The sequence below is a fragment of the Hemicordylus capensis genome, chromosome 1 (assembly GCF_027244095.1).
Source record: "Hemicordylus capensis ecotype Gifberg chromosome 1, rHemCap1.1.pri, whole genome shotgun sequence".
Taxonomy (NCBI): Eukaryota; Metazoa; Chordata; class Lepidosauria; order Squamata; family Cordylidae; genus Hemicordylus; species Hemicordylus capensis.
The window spans coordinates 10,750,516-10,764,853 of NC_069657.1; the positions used below are offsets into that span (position 1 = coordinate 10,750,516).

General features: G+C 49.4%; 1 protein-coding gene across 1 annotated transcript in view; it reads left to right on the forward strand.

Annotated features, from left to right (window-relative positions):
• The first annotated feature begins 563 nt into the window (after nucleotides 1-563).
• DACT1 (dishevelled binding antagonist of beta catenin 1) overlaps nucleotides 564-14,338 on the forward strand; it is a 33,301-nt gene continuing 19,526 nt past the window's right edge. The window contains exon 1 of the mRNA XM_053284043.1: nucleotides 564-1,180. Within this exon, the coding sequence (XP_053140018.1) occupies nucleotides 809-1,180 (372 nt within the window). The 5' untranslated portion in view covers nucleotides 564-808. The remainder of the gene's footprint in view (nucleotides 1,181-14,338) is intronic.

Sequence of the window (14,338 nt, forward strand, 5' to 3'; positions counted from 1 at the left end):
CCTTATGAAAAACGCCAGCAGCCAGCATCAATCTTGTGGCAGCCAGTTCCACAGATGTTAATTATAAACCACGTGAATAATTTTGGTTTTGCCTGTCTTGGCTCTCCTGCCAATCCAGTTTAATTGGATGAGTCCTACGAGAGAAGTTGTGGCTAGTCTCGTTATGCGTTTGACATACCCTCTCGCAACAGAGCAGGCATGCAGCCAGGTCGCGCGTGATGGTCGCCACGCAGGTGCCATGCTTTCTCCTCCACGCAAGCGGTTTCCGTGCAGAAAGAGTGTAACGTGTGGAAGCAACATCAGCGTAACGACTTCCACCCGTGTTTGCCAAGCAGCGCCATCCTGCAAACGGCAAAGGCGTGAAGGCAGGCGAGCTTGGGGGCCTTTTTCTCCCCGAGCCTCTCACGGGGGGCACCCCCCAAACTCCCCCCGCTTTGTGCGTGGGAAGCAGGCGGTGGGCTTCCTCCGCCCAGTCTGTCTCCACGCTCGCTGGGCTTAAGTTGGGACTGGGAGAGAAAGAGGGGCGGGGAAGGCGGAGGGAGGGGAGACGCCGGGCAGCGGGAGAGGGGCGGAGCCGGCCGAGGAAAAGGGGGACCGCCCGGCGCCGGGAGAGCGAGAGCGGAGAGGCAGCGTGAGCGGAGCTGGCCGCGCTCGGAACGGGGCTGGCAGGCGAGATGCTGGCGCTGGGGGGCTGCGCAGCCCCACCGCAGCGGGGCCCGCCCTCCAGCCGCCGCTGAGCTGCCCACACCGGCGCTTGGGGCTGGGCGTGCTGCGATCTCCATGCGCTGAGCGGGGCGCAGGCTCGGGGATGAAGGCGAGCCCGGAGCCGCCGGGGCTGCAGCCGCAGGAGCCGGAGAGCCAGCCGGCGGCGGGGCGGGAGGCCGATGCCCGCTGCTGGGCGAGGGACGGCAGCAAGAGCGAGACGACGGAGGCGGAGCGGCTGCGCACCCGCGAGCGCCTGGAGGCCACCCTCGCCGGGCTGGCCGAACTCGAGTTCCTGCGCCAGCGCCAGGAGTTGCGCGTCCAGCGCTTGTTGCGGGCCGCACCTGCCGCTTCCCCCGCCGGGGTCGGCCCCGGGGAGCCGCCGGGAGATGCCGCCGGGGTCGCCGCCGCCGCCCCCCCTCGCAGCTTGGAGGAGAAGTTCCTGGAGGAGAACATCCTGCTCCTGCGGAGGCAGCTGGTGAGCGTTGCATGGCAGGGCCGTGATGAAGAGGGAGGGAGGGAGGGAGGGCGCTGCGGAGACCCCTGCTGGACCCCGGCTGGAGAAGGAGTGGGTGCAGGGACAGCCGCCCCGGAGCCCGCTCGCAGTGCTAAGGCGCCGTCTTGGCAGACGCGTCGAGAGTCCCACTGAGCGTGTGCAGAGCATCCTTCCCCACCCTGCGCGGCTGGGCTTCGGCTAGTGCTCCACGGGAGGTGGCCAGGCTTGACGGCGGCTCTCTCTCGCCGCCTAGACATTGCGGCTAGCAGGGAGACTCGCTTCTTCCAGGAAGGCTGACACTTCGCTGGCGGAGGAGGAGATCGCTGGAAGCAGTTTCTTTTGAGCATCTTTTTTGTGCCCGCTTAATTAGAGGGCGGAATGCAGTCATTTCAGCCTGTGTGTGTGAGAGAGAGAGCGAGAGAAGGTTGCACGGAGAAGAGTAGTTTTGGGGACGCGTGTGGACATCTAGATGGCCGAGCCCCCGGTCCTGGGGGCAGTCTGCGATTGGGGTGGCCCATGTGCGGAACATGCAACATGCTTCCACTGCCCAGGCAGAATATCAAGCAAGACTGGGGCTGCCATGATGAAGGGGGACTTGCAGGAGCATCCCTTGCGCCCCCCCCCAAAAGCAAGGGACCAGAAGGAGTTGAAGGTGACTCCATGGGCAGGTGGAAGGCAAAGAAATGGCAGGCAGGCGTCAGTGCAGCATTAGTGGGGCGGGGGCGCAGAGGGCTGGGGGAATGTAGAATGAAACTGATGTGACACAGCAAGCAACCCATTCAGGGATGCTAAAAGCAAACTTGAGGCACCTTGGCTTTGCCTCCCTTCCAAAACAAACTGAGCATGAGGCAGGCAGGGAATGGCCCCGTGATACACCCCTTGTGGTGTTAGGAAGCCTCTTTTCTTCTGTGTCCCTGCCTGGGGGAGCCCTAGACTTCAGTGCTCCTCCCTTGTTTTAAGTGGTCGTCTCTTGGGCAGAATGTTTGTCTCCCGGTGTTCCAAAATATCAGAGCCCCAGGAAAGCTAGCAGGCACCAACCCCCCCTTTTCTTTCTTTCTTTCTTTCTACCCCTCTGTTCTGTCTGAACTTCACAAGCCAGCCTCTAGGTCTCTGTTGTGCCCTTTGTTGAAAATGTAGTCTTTCCCCCCACCCCTTTCTATTCCCCCCCCCTGCAAGCTAGCCTACCCCAGACGGGACAAGCTCCTCTTCTTCCAGCTGGCTGCATCCCAGCCTGCCCTTCACTCATCCCCGTTTTTTGGGCTAACAATAGCAGCCATAGCTGCTAGAATATTGTGATTAATTACTGCAGCTTCCAAATAAGTGGGGTTTTTTTTGTCTTCGCACAGCACTGAAAAACGACCTTGGGGACTAGCTTTCTTCCTTCTAAATCCAACACTTTCCTCCCCTCTTCAGAGTTGCAGCTGATCCAGTTCTTTCCCCCCTCCATCCCCCCCCCAATTCAGGGAGGTTGCTTTTGCATAATGGGGAAGGGGTGTGTGTATGTGTGCAAAGGCAGGGAGGCCTGAAGGTGTGGGGAGTGCACCTCTAGCAATAGGCAGCATTGAGTTGAATATTAGATTGATTCCTTCCAACAGTCGATTTGCCGGCTGCAGATGCGAATGTGTTGGCAGTCGGGCCAAAGCTGGTTTGGGATGCGGGAAGAGAGCATTTATCTTAATGGATTTGTGTCAGGGCTGGAGTTTTCTGTCGGTGGCTTGCCTTCACAGCACAGGGGAGAACAGGGAATCTGGATTAAATAAGTAGAAGCGTCCAGCTGCTCTTGTATAAGCTCCCGAGGAGGCGAGTCAGTGTTCTTTGTTATAACCCACTTTCCAGCCAAGACCCAGCACTTTACAGTTGCAAGCCACAAAAAGGGGCTATGTAATTAAGAGCCCTGGAGGTGTCCATGGGAGTTTCTCTGCTGATGTCCTTGTCCAGCCTTTTCCTGCCAGAAGGAGCTGCAGATGGATTCAGGGGCAGGCTGGGGGTAAAGATACCAGCCCCTCTGATCACACACAGAGAGAGTCCTCTGGTCCCTGGCAGTTGGCGAATGCAGTTCGGAGCCCAGGCTTTCCCCTCCGGAGGCATTAATGCAAAGAATAATTCTTGCATGAAGAATCGGGAGAGAGGCCTTTGGGACTGCAGGTGTCGCCCTCCAGTAAACTCCTCTGCAAATTCCCCACTGGCAGAGGTGGTGCACCTAGGTAATTTTGGAGCCTGGACCGAAAGGCCTTCGGAGGCCCCCCCTCCCCGGCCAATTAAGCATCATCATGCTCCGCCAGGCAACCACACCACCCAGGAGAGACTAGAGAAGATTTCGTGGCCCCCAGGGGCTGTAAGAGCGCCTCTGCCCACTGAAGCAGGCGGGCTGTTGTGTAGAGTGATGCAAAATGTGAAGCAAGGGAGAGAATGCCTTCTGCGGCACTGAACAGGCTCCTGAAATGCTTCCTGCAAGTGACTGATTGCTCTCCAGTGGAGCAAAAATTAAAAAAAACGGTTGCTGTTTTGCTTGGCTGGTAGTTTCCCTCGCCTTGGCTGCTGCATTCTGGTGGGGTTTGCGCAGAAGGATTTTCCCAGGGGGCCTTTGCCCACTGCAGTGAAGGAGTTCTATTCCCCCAGCGTGTGTGTGTGTGTGCTCTCTCTCTCATTGTTCAATAGGGTTCAGGCAGCAAAAAGTTCCTGCTGCATTGTGTCCGCAATTACAATTTTCTATGCTTCCCCCACACCACCCCAGGTCTGTACAGAAGAAGTTCTGGAATGACAGTGAGTTAGCTGCAATAAAAAGGAGGTGCTATCATTGCTATAGCATTGGGGTTCTCAGACTTGTTTCCCCAGATGTTGTTGGACGACAACTCCCATCATCCCCAGCTACATGGCCTTTGAGGAGTTGTAGTTCAATAACATCTGGGGGGCCCAAGTTTGAGAACCCCTGCTATAGAGAAATGAGGCTTCTAACTAGGCATCTAGTATGCAGGGCTGTTTCTGCCTTCTGTGCCACCAAAAGTCGAGTTCCGGGCCAAGTCAGGCAAGGTTTTTTGTGCCGGCAAAGCTTAGCTTCTGCAGTCAAAGCCAGTGATGCCTAATAATAATATTAATAATAATAAAATGGTTGGGAAATTGCTTATGGTACAAAAATGTGCTCAGTTGGTATCCTTTTTCTTTTGAACCTGATATTAAGGTTTTTGTCTTTGATGTTGCATCTACACAACATCTGGACAACATTGAAACTCTGGGGGAAGAAGCAATGGAGTAGGTGGCAGGCCGGTCAGTGGGACAGAGTAGCATCTGCAGCCTGGAAAGAGCGTTTAATATTTTTTTGCTTCTCTTGCAGACTGGTTATATGCTACAAGCTTTGTTATGTGTGGTCAGGCAGTCTAGTAAAATTGTTTGGGGGCTAGTAACTCTTCTGCCCTCCTTCCTGCTCCTTGAATGATTGTGCTTTGAAAGCCACACACTGGTACAGAAATGTTAAGATGCACCTTTGACGTCACTGGCACATGCCAATAGGCAAGCTGCCCTGCTTTTCTCTCCCCCCACCGCCCCCAATCCAGGCCAGTGCTCTCCATCTTTTAATAAATTATTTGACTCATCTATAGGGGGAAGCAATAATGGACAAGTCAGGGAAGAGCAGCAGTTTCTAACCTTCAGTCTTCAGGTGTTGTTGGACTACAACTCCCAGCCCCCTTTGACCATTGTGGTCAAATGATGAGGATGATGGGAGTTGTAGTCCAACAACAGGAAACCCCCCTGCTAACTGAGCAAAGAGGCACCTTTTAAAAAGGCGATTCTCCTATATTTAGCATGGGGAGAGCAAATGGCCTTACCTAGCCCCAGCACAGCATCCCTGTGGTGGCTGTTGGTGGCTACCTTATGATTCTTTTAAGATTGTGAGCCTTTTGGGGACAGGCAACCTCCTTCTTTCCTCCCCACTTTGGAAACCTTTATTGAAAAGCAGTATATAAATAGTAGTTGGTGTGGGTCCCCTTCCTTGCAACGGAATCAGAGGCTTTCAGCAGGGCTTGGAATCTCCTTCTCCAGGGCTATCATCTGAGGTGTGGATCATCAGGGTGGGCTCTTTGGGGACTGGAAATGAAGTTTGTAGTTCCTGACCTACCATCTCTCCCTTGGGAACCATGGATCTTCTTGGCCTCTCACAGCCCCACAAATTCTCTGCGTTGTCCCATCCTCTTCCCTATGTGATTGGTCTTTCACAAGCCTTGCTGAAGGAGAATCAGCCTGGCTTCTGCAAGGGCAAGTCTTGCGTCACGAACCTTTTGGAGTTCTTTGAGAGTGTCAACAGGCATGTGGATCAAGGTGATCCCATTGACATAGTATACTTGGACTTCCAAAAAGCTTTTGACAAAATTCCCCACCAAAGGCTGTCTAGTAAACTTAGCAGTCACGGGATAAGGGGGCAGGTTCATGTGTGGATCGTAGCTGGTTGAAGGACAGGAAACAGGGTGGGAATAAATGGAGAGTTTTCAAAATGGAAGTAAGTAAGAAGTGGGGTCCCCCAGGGATCAGTACTGGGACCAGTGCTCTGTAACTTGTCCATAAATGATCTAGAACAGGCCTGCTCAACTTAGGCCCCCCAGCTGTTTTTGGACTACAACTCCCATAATTCTCAGCCACAGCAGCCAATAGCCAGGAATTATGGGAATTGTAGGCCAACATCTGCAGGAGGGCCGAAGTTGAGCAGGCCTGATCTAGAAGTTGGGGTAAGCAGTGAAGTGGCCAAATTTGCAGATGACACGAAACTATTTAGGGTAGTGAAATCCAAAACAGATTTTGAGGAGCTCCAAAAGGATATCTCCAAACTGGGGGACTGGGCAACAGAATGGCAAATGCAGTTCAATGTAAGCAAGTGTAAAGTGATTCGTATTGAAGTTGGGTCACTCAAAGCGCCAAGGTCATCCCAGCTGCCCAGCTAAAGCAGGCAGGCACCTATATTGGGCAGCAGCAATATAGGAAGGTGCTGGAGGTGGACAATCACTTCAGTGACAATGACAAAGGCATAATTTTCACACTGCACGGGAGAAGGCAATGGTAAACCACTCCTGTACTTTACCAAGAAAATCACATGGATAGTCAAAATGGAATGATTGTTGATGTAGTGCCAGACAATGGGCCCCTCAGGTCAGATGGTACTCAACATGCTATTGAGGAAGAGCTGAGGGTCTCTCAGAGTACCGATGATGTTTTTGGATGTCTTTTGGATGTCTAGCAGCTGATGCTGCCATGCGGGAAAAGAAAATCCGAAGCTGCAAAGACAGAATTACAATGGGAATGTGGAACATAAGAAGCGTGAATATGGGAAAGCTCGACATAATGAAAGATGAAACGAATCGACTACAGATTGACATCTTGGGCATCAGTGAATTGAAATGGACTGGAATGGGACACTTGCAGTCAGAAAACCATGTCGTTTACTACTCAGGACACGGAAACCAAAGAAGGAATGGTGTTGCTTTCATAGTCAGGAAGGATATAGCAATGACAGTACTTGAGTACAATGCAGTCAGTGACTGACTAATATCAATTAGATTTTGTGGACAATCTTTTATAACATGACAGTTCTTCAAGTCTATGCCCCAACAACTGATGCAGAAGAAGAGGAAGTTGATGAGTTTTATGCTCAAGTTCAGTCTGAAATTGACAGAACGTGCAAGCAAGATGTGCTGGTGGTGGTTGGAGACTGGAATGCCAACATTGGAAAAGGTAAGGAGGAGAAAACAGTCAGACTGTATGGCCTAGGAAACAGAAATGAAATGGGAGAACGACTTATTAGTTTCTGCCAAGCCAGTGATCTCTTCATTGCTAACACATTCTTCAAACAACCAAAGTGGTGCCTATACACATGGACATCACCAGATGGAGTACACATTGATTACATTATTGGTGCAAGGAGGTGGAAGGGCTCAGTTATAACAGCAAAAACATGGCTGGGGGCCGACTGTGGAACATATCATGAACAGCTCATGTGCAAGTTCCATGTCAAGCTAAAGTGCAAAAACAAAGCTTCTATGCTATGATCTTGAGAATGTACCCACCCTTTTCAAGGAGAACATCAGGAACCACTTTGAAGTTCTGAACCTCATTGATAGGGAACCAGAGGAATTGTGGAATGCAATCAAAGAAGTTACGGACGAATGTTAAAAGAGACTGTCAAAGACGAAGAAACAGAAGAAAGCAAAATGGATATCAGAACAGATGGTGGAAATTGTCAAGAAGAGGAGAGAAGCCAAAGTCAAGAAAGATAAAGTCCTCGGGAAGGAACTTAATAGGGAATTTCAGAAAGCAGTTAGAAGAGACGAGGAGCAATACTACAATGTCATCTGTAAAGACCTTGAGGATGGAAATAGACACAGAAAAACAAGGCAAGTCTCCCAGAAGATCTCTGAACTCAGAGGGAGGTTCCAACCTTGAATTGGTTTGTTAAGGGATGCCAAACGACAGATAGTAACTGATTCAGAGAAGATCAAACAGAGATGGAAGGAGTACTGAAAATCTGTACAGCAGGGACGTCAGCATCCAAGATATTCTAGAAGATATCCCCTACTTGCAAGAACCTCTAGTATGGGAAAATGAAGTTAGATGAGCACTCCGATCATTACCAAGTCAGAAGGCTATAGGAATTGATGGAATAGCTACAGAAATATGGCAGGCAACAGAAGAAGAATCAGTCAACGCTCTAACCAAACTATGCCAGCAAATTTGGAGAACAACACAGTGGCCAACAGATTGGAAGAGGTCAGTCTATACCCATACCAAAGAAAGGAGACTTAACAGATTATGCAAACCATCACACAATATCCTTAATTTCACATGCTAGCAAAAGAATGCTCAGGAACATCCAATGCAGATTAGAGCCCTATGTAGAAAGGGAAATGCCAGATGTTCAAGCTGGTTTCAGAAAAGCCGAGGAACAAGAGACATCATTGCTGATGCATGCTAGATAATTGAGAAAGCCAAAGAATACCAGAAAGAAGTCAATATGTGCTTTATTGAAGACAAGAAAAGCCTTTGATTGTGTCGACCATGACAAGTTGTTGTTGTTGTTGTTGTTGTTGTTATCATCATCATCATCATCATCATCATCATCATCATTATTTTGCATTTATATCCCGCTCTTCCTCCAAGGAGCCCAGAGCGGTGTACTACATACTTGAGTTTCTCTTTCACAACAACCCTGTGAAGTAGGTTAGGCTGAGAGAGAAGTGACTGGCCCAGAGTCACCCAGCTAGTTTCATGGCTGAATGGGGATTTGAACTCGGGTCTCCCCCATCTCACTGTTCTCATGAGAAACCTATACACAGGGCAGGAAGCCACAGTCCAGACAGAACATGGTGAAACAGACTGGTTCCAGATTGGCAAAGGAGTAAGACAAGGCTTTATACTTTCTCCTTCTCTATTCAATTTATATGCTGAACATATACTGAGAGAAGTTGGATTTTAAGAAGATGAGCGTGGTTTTAAAGTTGGAGGAAGAAACATCAATAACCTGCACTACGCTGATGATACCACTCTGATAGCTGAGAATGCGGATGATCTGCACGCTCTAGTAATGAAAGTCAGGGAGCACAATGAAAAAATTGTACTACGACTAAATGTAAAGAAGACTAAACTAATGACAACAGGAGCAGCAACCAGTCTCAGAATTGACAATGAAGACATTGAAGTGGTGGATAGCTTCTGCCTTTTAAGATCAACTCTCAACAGTAAAGGATCCAGCTGTCAAGAAATACACTGCAGACTAGCACTTGGTAGGGTTGCAATGAAGGCCTTGGGAAGGATATTTAGATGTCATGACATGTCTACACTTACAAAGATTAGAATCATTTGGACAATGGTTTTCCCTGTGACACTCTATGGATGCAAAAGCTGGACTTTGAAGAAGCAAGATAGAAAAAGCATTGACACTTTTGTACTTTGGTGTTGGAGAAGACTTTTGAGGATACCATGGAAAGCCAGGAAACAAACAAATAGATCATAGAACAAATAAATCCAGAATTTTCACTCAAGGCACAAATGACCAGGTTCAAAATATCATACTTCGGACATGAAGACCCAGCTCACTTGAGAAGTCTGTAATGTTGGGGAAAGTTGAAGGAGAGAGAAGAGGAGGATGACCAGCAGCAAGGTGGATGGACTCGATTCCGACAGCAATGAATGCACCCCTGAGAGACCTTAAAGGCCAAGCTGAAGACAGATCATCCTGGAGAGAACCTATCTCTGTGGTCGCTAAGAGTCGACACTGACTTGACAACACTTAATCAATCAAATTCTTTGCCACGGGATGTAGTGATGGCCACTAGCTTGGATGGCTTTAAAGGGGGCTTGGACAAATTCCTGGAGGACAGGTCTATCAATGGTTACTAGTCTGACTATAGGCCACCTCCAGCTTCAGAGGCTGGATGCCTCTGACTACCAGTTGCAGGAGAGCAACATCAGGAGAGAGGGCATGTCCTTGCCACTGTGTGAAACAGGATGCTGGACTAGACGGGTCTTGAACCTGATCCATCAGGGCTGGTCTTATGCTTTTATGTCACCACCCTTCTCTGTCCCTACATAGACTCCCCCTTCCTGCTAGCAGACATAGCTTTAGTTCTCACGGAGATGGTAGATCTGAGTCTGGGATGTATCACTTCAGTCTTCGTGTTCCAGTGCTCCTCCATTAATGGCCAAGTTATGGTGACTGGGGATGATGGGAGTTGTAGTTCAGCAACAGCTGGAAGACCACAGGTTCGGAAGCCTTGACTTGTGGTGTTCTTCCCTGACCCACCCTGCCTTCTCTGCAATGAGTTTGGCTGGATTCCTGACTCAACTCTCAAAGAGGCACTTCCTTGTGGGAGCTTCACCCGGGCCCTGATCCTACAGCCGGGTGGGCAAACCTGGCCCTCCAGCTGTTGTTGAATTACAATTTGTTATGGGTGGAGATGATAGGAGATGTAGTTCAACAGCAGCTGGAAGGCCAAGTTTGCTCACCCCCCGCTATCCTACAGGGAAACCCTGGACACTGCGAAGCTGTGATGCTTACATAGTAACATAGGAAGCTGCCTTATATGGAATCAGACCATTGGTCCATCTAGCGCAGTATTGTCTATGGTGATGAATGTTTATATACTTATCATCAAGAACAGTTCTATAAAAGATAAATACATAATAAATGAATTTATCTGTCCCAGAAGGGCACACAAGGTGGAAACCAGCAATGGCTAATGGTGGGATGCTGGGCTGCAGGTGAATTGGGCCAGTTACTCTCCTGCTGCTAAATATAGGGACCTGCCATATACTGAGTCAGACCATTGGTCTATCTTGTTCAGTATTGTCTACCCAGACTGGCAGCGGCTTCTCCAAGGTCGCAGGCAGGAATCTCTTGGCGATGACAGGGAGGGGACTTGGAACTTAGATGCTCTTCCCAGAGCGGCTCCCTCCCTTAAGGGGAATATTTTCCATGCTCACATGTGGTCTCCCATTCAAATGCAACCAGGGCAGACCCTGCTTAGCTAAGGGGACAAATCATGCTTGCTGCCACAAGACCAGCTGTCCTCCCTCATATAATTTAGAGTGGTGTTTCTCTTATAAGTTGCCTCTTGGCTCATTTGGCAGGGGTCATCTACACCAGGCCTCCCCAACCTGCGGCCCTTCAGATGTTGCTGAACTACAACTCCCAGCATCCCTAGCCACAGTTTGTTGTGGCTGGGTATGCTGGGAGTTGTAGTTCAGCAACATCTGGAGGGCCGCAGGTTGGGAAGCCAGATCTGCACTGTCTACATCAATATTGTCTGCACTGACTGGGAGCAGCTCTCCAAGGCTGCAGGCAGGAGTCTCTCCCAGCCTGACCTGAAGATGCTGCCAGCGACGGAACCCGGGACCTTCTGCATGCAACGCAGATGCTCTGCCACTGAGTTTATGGTTCCATCCACTGAAGCAGGGCTGCTGAACGTAGGCTCTCCTGCAGATGTTGGCCGACAACTCCCGTCATCCCTCACTCTTGGCCAATGTGGCTTGGGGTGATGGGAGTTGTAGTCCAGAAACATCTAGATCAGGGTTTATTAATAGGCCCCCCCCGATGTTGTTGGACTACAACTCCCATCATCCCACACATGGCCTTTGTGGCTGACGATGATGGGAGTTGTAGTCCAACAACATCTGGGGGGCCAAAGTTAAGAAACCCTGATCTAGAGGACTGGAGCAGCCCTGTCCTAAGCAGAGTACCTTATAGCAGACGGTGTTCACATGTAGTTACCCCTCCAAATACAAGCTAGGGTGGACCCAGCTTACCAAAGGGGACATAGGAACCGCCTAGAGCCTTGGAGTCGGGCGGTATACAAATTAAATACATAAATAAATAAAATATAAGAAGCTGCCTTATAGAGACCCTTGGTCCATCTAGCTCAGGATTGTATACACTGACTGGCAGCAGCTCTTGAGGTTCCAGGTCGGAGTCATTCCCGCCCCGCCCCCGGAGATGTTGAACTTGGGACTTTTTTCATGCAGAGCAGATGCTCTACCACTGAGCTACGGGCCCCATTCCCTTTGCCACCCTTGTCTCTTGCCTGCCTTCCTAGCACAACTTGGATTGCATGTTCCTTGGGGGCAGAGACCTCTCTCTTGCTTACGAAACTCTGTAAAGCTCCATATGCGCTGTTTGTGCTTAAGAATAAGCAGAGGTAATAGGAGCAAGGTCCAGTTTGAAACAATTTCATTACGTAGGCATCAGATGGACAGTTTACAATTAACACCAGTCTTGTGGAAGTAATTGTGAAAGAATTCTGTACGGGAGCAGCTCCACCCCATGTTTGAAGGGGTGGGGTGGGTGACACAATATATATCATTTCTATAATTATTGGAGTTCCTTTTGGTTATTTCACTCTATAGTTTCTTGTTGTTTGAGTTTTGCACATTGTTCTCTGTAGCAGAAGATCATAACATCATACAGACAATAGTCTGGGGACATACGGCCAATGAAGGATTAAAGTGGAGATGCCAAGTGGACGTGTTTGGGCATACACGGTTTCCTACCCCCTGCCAGTTATCCTCTCAACAGCCCTGTGAGGTAGGTTGGGCTGAGAGGTAACAAGGGCCCCAAAGTCACCCAGCAGCCTTAGTGGCCGAGTCAGCATTTGAATCCAGGTCCAGGGTGAATGTGAGGAACTGCAGTTACACAGATGTAGGGCCAAAAAATAGCATCTTTTTCCTTCTTAAAAAGCAGCCATGAAGGGGGCAGTTCAGATCAGGCCTGCAGCATGGGGGAGGAGGGGCTAAGCCCCCCCCTGCACTGATTCCCCAGCTTAAATTCGGCTCTCGCCCACCTACCAACATCTGCTTTGCAGTGGAGAGGAGAACATACTGGTACATGTTTTTCATGTGTGGCTTATGGCAGCATATGAGAGGTGAGTTGGATAGGGGTCATGGCATAGGAAAGAGGGCTTGACCCATCCCTTCTTGTGCCTTAGGCCTGATGAGAATTGCGCATGCACACACACACACACACACACACACACGCACGCCAACAACTTCATGGGAACCAAATTTGTGGTTGTAGTCTGACAACCTCATGGGAACCAGATCTGAGAACCTCTGCCGTATGGCTTTTCTGGGAGGCAAAGCCACAAATAAACTTGGCAAGGACCACTGTGCCAAGAATGTGAGAACATGCCCTCTACTCCTTTTAGTTGTGGGGTCTCTGGGTTGCATCCAGACCTTGGTCCCAGTGCAAGGGGAATCAGGGCCTTGTGTCCTTCCTGGTCCAGTAAGAGGATCTGCGGGGCTGTGTGAGTTGTGCCCCAACTCAGCATGTTGTGCCAGCCGGGTCTCCTGCTGCTTGGCTAGGCCTTTGGCACCACTAGAGAGGAAATGCTGGCATAATGGAAAGGAAGTTTGACTTGCCCTGCCAATATCTTGCAAAAGAACTCCTGCCTGTAAAGAAGCATCTGGGAAGTTCCTGTATCCAAGTCTTCTGTTTTGTAATTATCTATTTTTAAAAAACTATGTATTTATATATCATCTCAGCTTGTGTTATATAAGGCTTGTATGAGAACTAATTCTACGAATCGCTTTTCAGTCTTGACTTGTGCTTGCTGGTTCTGCAGAGCAGGGGCCTACCTCTTTGCTGGATTTGATTGGTGCAATTCCTTATATTTTTGCAGAGATATAGAGTAATCTTGTGCCATGCTTTTCTGTTCACAGTAGGGTAACTTCCTCCTCTTGCACCCACTAGACAGGAAACTTCAGGTAATTTTCAGGTATCTGGGAGTCGCACCCCCAATCAAGCCACTCCCCCCACTGGTTTTCTTACCACCCCCCTGCCCAAGAGCCTCAGATCACTTATATAGCTCCGAGAGTGAAGACAGAGCAGCAAAAGCAAAGCAACAGGTCTCAGTGAGCTGACAGTCTAACTATAGCTTTTTGCAGGAAGTCCAACATCCTGGCTGGCAGGCGCCATTTTTATTTGCTTGTTTGTTTAACATATTTGTATACTGCCCAAAATGCAAGTCTCTGGGCGGTTTGCAACAAAACAATAAAAACAACAAATAAAAAAGTTAAAACATTACAACAATTTAAAATTTAAAAGATTAAAACTATTAAAAATCAAACAATACTATTTTTAATACTGTTCTGCCCTGGATGGGGGTTGTGGGGCAGTGTGGGTTAAGAAAAAGAAAAAGAAAAAAGGGACTACCATGAAAACTGTAGCCACCTAATGGTGCAGCGGGGAAGTAACTTGTCTAGTGAGCCAGAAGTTGCCGTTTCGAATCCCTGCTGGTCTGTTTCCCAGACTATGGGAAACACCTTTATTGGGCAGCAGCGATATAGGAAGATGCTGAAAGGTATCATCTCAGACTGCGCGGGAGGAGGCAATGGGAAATCCTTCCTGTATTCTACCGAAGACAACTGCAGGTCTCTGTGGGCATCAAGAGTCGACGTCAACTTGAGGGCACAACTTTACTTTACCATGAAAACATGGTAGCTCTCTTGGGGCAGAATGGGTATTAAAGATGTCCCCACCCCCACCCTGGGCAAGAGGCAGCTTGGTATTGACTTCCTGCAAAGAGCTGTAGTTACAAGCATTGCTTAGCTTCGCCCTCAATAAGTGGCAATGCATGTGAGTTCTGGAATGGGCTCTCCCCATGGCTG